The sequence below is a fragment of the Panthera pardus genome, unplaced genomic scaffold, assembly GCF_024362965.1.
Source record: "Panthera pardus isolate Hobbes unplaced genomic scaffold, ASM2436296v1 HiC_scaffold_20, whole genome shotgun sequence".
Classification (NCBI taxonomy): domain Eukaryota; kingdom Metazoa; phylum Chordata; class Mammalia; order Carnivora; family Felidae; genus Panthera; species Panthera pardus.
In genome coordinates, this window is record NW_026526766.1 from 28051853 (window position 1) to 28058173 (window position 6321).

General features: G+C 50.4%; 1 protein-coding gene across 8 annotated transcripts in view; it reads left to right on the forward strand.

The window, feature by feature from the left end:
- Positions 1-5968, forward strand: part of DAPK1 (death associated protein kinase 1) — a 188760-nt gene extending 182792 nt beyond the window's left edge. For all 8 annotated transcript variants that reach the window (XM_019423488.2, XM_019423481.2, XM_019423480.2 and 5 more), the window contains 2 exons: positions 105-293; positions 3478-5968. In XM_019423488.2, coding sequence (XP_019279033.1) covers positions 105-293; positions 3478-4710 — 1422 coding nt within the window. In that variant the 3' untranslated portion in view covers positions 4711-5968. The remainder of the gene's footprint in view (positions 1-104; positions 294-3477) is intronic.
- Positions 5969-6321: the final 353 nt, after the last annotated feature.

Below are 6321 nucleotides of genomic sequence, written 5' to 3' on the forward strand. Positions count from 1 at the left end.
CGAAGTATTTTTGCAATAGTGCAGGAAAGAGCACCAAGCTTTCTACCATCTCCAAGGGAGTCCCCTCAGCTGCAAATTGACCTGTCCTGTGCTGTGTGTCCTAGGTCTGCCCTCCGATGACCCACCTGTGTGAGAAGATCATCTCCACGCTGCCTTCCTGGAGGAAGCTCAACGGGCCCAACCAACTGATGTCACTGCAGCAGTTCGTGTACGATGTGCAAGACCAGCTGAACCCCCTGGCCAGAGAGGGGGATCTCAGGCGCATAGCCCAGCAGCTCCACAGTGCTGGCGAGGTAGGGAGCTGGAGACCAGGCAGGGGTCTGGGAGGGGCTCGGGAGATTGGTTTCTGTCCCCACTGTGAAGGTGGTTTGAGCCGAGAGAGGCAGAGTGGAAACTGCCCGACGACCCATAATATATCCAGACATGTGGCGATCACAGAGGCTTCGGTGATCTTCTGAACTGCAGTTCTCTGCTCTCCCATGCACCCTAAGAGCTGGTGTTTGGTTTTCTTCTGATGCGTTTGTTTTCCAGCTTGTGTCAGGGAGCACAGTTTCTACCACACTGGGCAACTGGGCCTCTCCTCTCCTCCGGGGGCGTCTGTTGCTTAGCTGTGATTCCTGCAGCCTCTGGCCGGGGCTGTTATCTGCTCCACACAGACTCCTCGGTTCACAGATGGTCCAGACAAGGCAATGACAAGAGCCTGTCCAGAGACACTAAGGCCCAGCAAGCAGTGTCCCCAGAAATGACAGCCTTTCCCAGAAATGGGAATCTTTGCTCCCACTCATGTGGCATCCAGATCGCTGTTCTAATTGCATCCCGGGAGAGGGGAGCTGGCCTTTGTATCCCTCTGTCCTGTGACATCCGGGGACAGTTTAGGCTAGTCTGGGCCACGAAAGGCAGTTCTGAACGTGAAAGCCCAGAAGCAGTTCTGAGATTTTTAGACCCCAGGAGCTTCTTTCCTGTGCAGTCTCAGTCCCACCTCTGACTTGAGGCCAGTGCGTGTAAATCATAGAGACTTGAAATTACAACTGAACTTACAACTGAACTAGAGTGTCATGCAGTGACAGCATGAGCCTCTGAACTTCACTGAAACTACCAGTAATCTATAGACCTCTCCAGCAGTACTTTAAAGTCATTGAATTTGGGGCGCCTGGGTGGCTCCGTCGGTTTAGTGTCTGACTTTGGCCCAGGTCGAGATCTCACAGTTTGTGAGTTCAAGCCCCAAGTGGGGATCCGTGTTGACAGCTCTGAGCCTGCAGCCCGCTTCGGATTCTGCGTCTCCTTCTCTCTCTGCCTCTCCCCTAGTCACGCTCTGTCTGTCTGTCTCTCTCTCTCTCTCAAAAGTAAATACCAAAAAAAATTTTTTTGAATAAACAAAAATCAGCATATAAATTAAAAAAGGGTTGAATCCAAGGACTGGGATCCAGACTTACATTATAAGATGCTTATTATAAGATTAACCATAAAAATAAACTCACTCCATTGGCCCAGTATTCTCTTGCCTTCCATTATTTGACCAGCAACTTCTAGATCAAAGGTATAATCCACTTTATTCTGCATCTCACACCCCTCCCTGCCCTTGAGGCTTCAGTGAGTGATGAATGAAGACTTGATGGTAGGAGTAAGGAAGGGAAATATCGGTCAGGTGGCCCCCTCTGCTTGGCCACCAGCCTCTCCCCCGGTGCTATTACTGCCGCTAGTGAGGAAGGCCCGAGTCCTATGCACATCTCACCACTTATCCTCATGATGCCTGTTTCTGCTCCCGGATCCCTCACTGCCCTTGGTCATCTGTCCCCTTAACCTCCTCCAGTGTGGCCAGTGTCTCAGCCTGTCTCCCGTGATCCTGAGGGGATGGCAGTGCCCAGAGCTGAACTGCAGATGATGTCCCCACCAAATGCCTTATCAAGAAATAGATGCTCTACCCTCCAGGAACTGTCAACCTAGGGACCGGTTTGAACAGAATCATATGCAGAGGGTGTTTCAAAGCTGTCACCGGAGTGTGGACCAGAAAGTACTCTTGGTACAAACAGTGAAGAGTCTCAGGCTCCGTGTGAGAACAGAGTGTCCCTTGGGTCAGCACTGTGTGTAGACCTGGCCCTGAGCAGGGAGGGAGGAGAGGAGGGTGAGTGTTGCAAAGAGACCAAAGTTGTCTCTGCTTTTTGTCATATTTCTTTCTTTCAGACTTTTGCTTTTTAAAGAAATAAAGGGGTCAGGTAAGCTCCAAGTCTCCTCTGGCCATCTACTATAGTCTCCTTCCTCTCTGCCCTCTCCAGGGTGCTTTCCAGACCTTTTCTCCTATGCGTATTAAAATTTTATATCGTGGACTCATATAACAATTTGAATCTCTCTTTGAAAAATCTCAAGCTTTTAGGGAAGTTGCAGGAGTAGCTCAAAGAATCTTCATCTACTTCACACTTAAATTAATCAGTTGTTTACATTTTGCTCCATGGGCTTTGTCTCTTTCTCTTCTATTTATTTACTTATTTATTTTGCAAATATCCTGACATTTCACCCCTCAGTACTTTAGCCTGGATCTCCTAAGCAGCGGGGTGTTTTCCCACTGTTACAGGGTGGAGGACGGACAGTCAAGTATCCCCCACATTGAGACCAGAAAAACAGAGCAGGTGACTCCTTATAGTTTACACAGTTTTAATTGGGGTAACTTCCTAACCGGGGAGATATGGCGGGCAATGATCCTGCTGTGCTGCTGGTCTCCACAAAGTCTGGACCTTAGTCTACAGATGTGATAGAGCGAGGGTTGCACAGAAGGGCAGTGCGGTGAGATCAAAGAGTCCGTGTGCAACTCACTGACCTCTAACATCGAATTAGATCTCCTGGCTCCACCTGTGCGTCAGGAAAGGGAAAGACTTTGTTATCTTTAACAAATCTACCGGGGTTGGGGAGGGGCAAAGCAAGCTTCTCACCCTCCTGGCGGTGGCGGGCATGTCTAAGGTATGTATATCAGTCTCCAAGAGCCCCGGGAACACGTAGCCGGGGGCGTCAGCGAGTGGACGTGAACCAGATGGAGTGCCGAGGATAACCATACAATGATCACATCCCAGAAGCACATAGATGTGACCTTGTTATTGAATGTATAGTTCGCACTCCAGTGTTTGCCACTTGTCCCAATAATTTCTCTTGTAACTGCTTTTATTCGTGTATTTTGGGATGTAGATCCCCGTCAAAATTTACTCCTTGCATTTACCTGCCATCTCTCTCTCTTTTTTGTCTTTGAATTTATTACCTTGACCTTTTTTTTAAAAGTCAAAGGTAGTCCTTTCAGAATCTCTCTTATGACCTTCTCAAGCTGGCGTTTTGGCTCAGTGTTTGATTTCTGAGATCCATGAATGCCCTGGGTCGTTTTTTGCAACATGTGCACAGATTTTATCATTGCTCTCCTCCTTCAGTGCTCTGAACAGCTGGTGCCTCTGGCCCTCTGTGTTCCCGTGTGTGACCTCCTGTTGTCCCTTCTGGCAGATCAACATCATGCAGAGTGAAACAGTCCAGGACGTGTTACTCCTGGACCCCCGCTGGCTCTGCACCAATGTCCTGGGGAAGCTGCTGTCCGTGGAGACCCCACGGGCCCTGCACCATTACCGGGGCCGCTACACTGTGGAGGACGTTCAGCGCCTGGTGCCTGACAGCGATGTGGAGGAGCTGCTGCAGATCCTAGATGCCATGGACATTTGTGCCCGGGACCTGAGCAGCGGGACCATGGTGGACATCCCTGCCCTCATCAAGACTGACAACCTCCACCGCTCCTGGACAGATGAGGAGGATGAGGGGAGGGTCTACGGGGGCGTGCGTATCGTCCCCGTGGAGCACCTCACCCCCTTCCCATGTGGCATCTTTCACAAGGTCCAGGTGAACCTCTGTCGGTGGATCCACCAGCAGAGCACCGAGGGAGATGCGGACATCCGCCTTTGGGTGAATGGCTGCAAGATTGCCAATCGCGGGGCCGAGCTGCTGGTGCTCCTGGTCAACCACGGCCAGGGCATTGAGGTGCAGGTGCGAGGGCTGGAGACGGAAAAGATAAAGTGCTGCCTCCTCCTGGACTCCGTGTGCAGCACCATGGAGAACGTCATGGCCACCACTCTCCCAGGGTTGCTGACAGTGAAGCATTACCTGAGCCCCCAGCAGCTGAGGGAGCACCATGAGCCCGTCATGATCTACCAGCCACGGGACTTCTTCCGGGCGCAGACTTTGAAGGAGACCTCGCTGACTAACACCATGGGCGGGTACAAGGAAAGCTTCAGCAGCATCATGTGCTTTGGGTGTCACGACGTGTACTCGCAGGCCAGCCTAGGGATGGACATCCATGCATCAGATCTGAACCTCCTGACCCGGAGGAAACTGTGTCGTCTGCTGGACCCGCCCGACCCCATGGGGAAGGACTGGTGCCTTCTGGCCATGAACTTGGGTCTCCCCGACCTTGTGGCAAAGTACAACACCAATAACGGGGCTTCCAAGGAGTTCCTCCCAAGCCCGGTCCACGCTCTGCTCCGGGAATGGGCATCCTACCCCGAGAGCACGGTCGGCATCCTCATGTCCAAACTGCGGGAGCTGGGGCGTCGGGACGCAGCAGACTTTTTACTGAAGGCGTCCTCAGTGTTCAAAATCAACCTCGATGGCAATGGCCAGGAGGCCTATGACTCCAGCTGTAACAGTGGCACATCTTATAATTCCATCAGCTCCGTCGTGTCCCGGTGAGGGCAGCCTTTGGCTTGGGCAGGGTGTCTTCGGACTGCAGAGCAGGGAGATGCAGCCCATAGTCCCGGCAGAAATTCCCCCATCCCTCCCTGTGCCCTCATCCTGAAGGTCCCCGCCCTCCCTCCTGCTTCACCAGTTTCTCTGCCACTACCTCCCTCCTCCCACACATTCCACTGTGTGTGAACGGTCTTTGTAGTTACAGAGCAGACCACAGCCTGTCCTTTGGCCAATTGAGAAGCCAGTATCCCTCCTCCCTGTGCCCTAGATCATCTCTCATCCGCCAGCACCTTGCTTCTTACTGATAATTTTACTGGAATTCCTAACTTTTCAATGAAATTTTTTTAACTACTGTATGAATTGTCCTAAAAAAAAAAAACAAACATTTATCCCAAATGTGTTTCTTATAGCCTTTTCCTTGTCAGACCATGTCCTCGTCTTATCCCTTTGATATTTGTAGGACAGACTCCCATGTGTGGAATCCCACTGTCTGACTGACAAACAGACAACATGTGAGGCCTTTGCAGAAGAGGCTGTGTCTGAGACCATCCAGGGAACGCTCCCTCTGTGTCCCCTGCTGTCTGCTGATCACCGCCTGAGGTGCTCCCCCCTGAGTCGTGGTTTTTCCAGAAATTTTTGTGTTTCATTTCACACGGAAAGGGGAGGAAGGAATCCTCTTCTAGAGTGATTTCACACACAGTGTTGTTTTTATGGTAAGACACGTCCTTGCTGCTCTTGTGTAAACGTCAACGTGCGCGTCCACGCGGAACCCTCAGAGTGTCAGCTGATCATTCCCGCTCATCTCAGGTAGAAGGTGACACAGCTGCAGGAAAGGAAGGTCTGTGGGAGGACTCAGCAGACCCCTGACTCCTGCTCGGTGGCAGTCTGCTGTCATTTGCGCGGAGCAGATGGTTTTCACATGTAGATCCTGGTTCGATGACTTCCTGTCTGTGAAGTCCGACAAAGAAGGCGAGGAAGCAAGATTTCCTGCGGTGATTTTAAGTAGTGATGGAGTTTTAGGTTGAAGTGAGGGAACACGTCCTAATTCTTCTGTCCTGAGAAGCGTGTAATTTTAATGTTACATTACATGTGTGTATATGTGTGTATATATATATATATGCATTATGTATATACATATATATGAATACAGGTATTTTTACTTAATCTATACAATGTAGTAAAAACATGTTGGTTTTTCTTTTCTGTTCTCTTTTTTTTCTTTTCTTTTTTTAAAAATATAAATAAACTATTGCTTGTTGCATTTGATTGTTGGTCTTTAATACAAAAGGAATCCTTTTTCTCTGTTTTCTCTTCAGTCACCAAAACCCCACATGGCAGGGCAAACCAAACTGAAGTCCAGAAAGTCAGTTAACCTAAACTCCCGTGTGGAAACACCCGGCTCATTTGGGGGGCATTAGTACTAAAGTTGGGGATGGTAGGGGGAAGCAGGAGGAGCCCAGATGGTTTTCACACTGTTGTCACTTGAAGAAGGGAATCCCTTCTGTTGTCCTTGGGTGACCCAAACACCACTGGAGTCCTTGAGTGCCGCCCCGGGCCTGTGGGGAGCTTTCTCTGTCTGTACAGAGGTGCGGGGACCAACCCACAGGAGTAAGA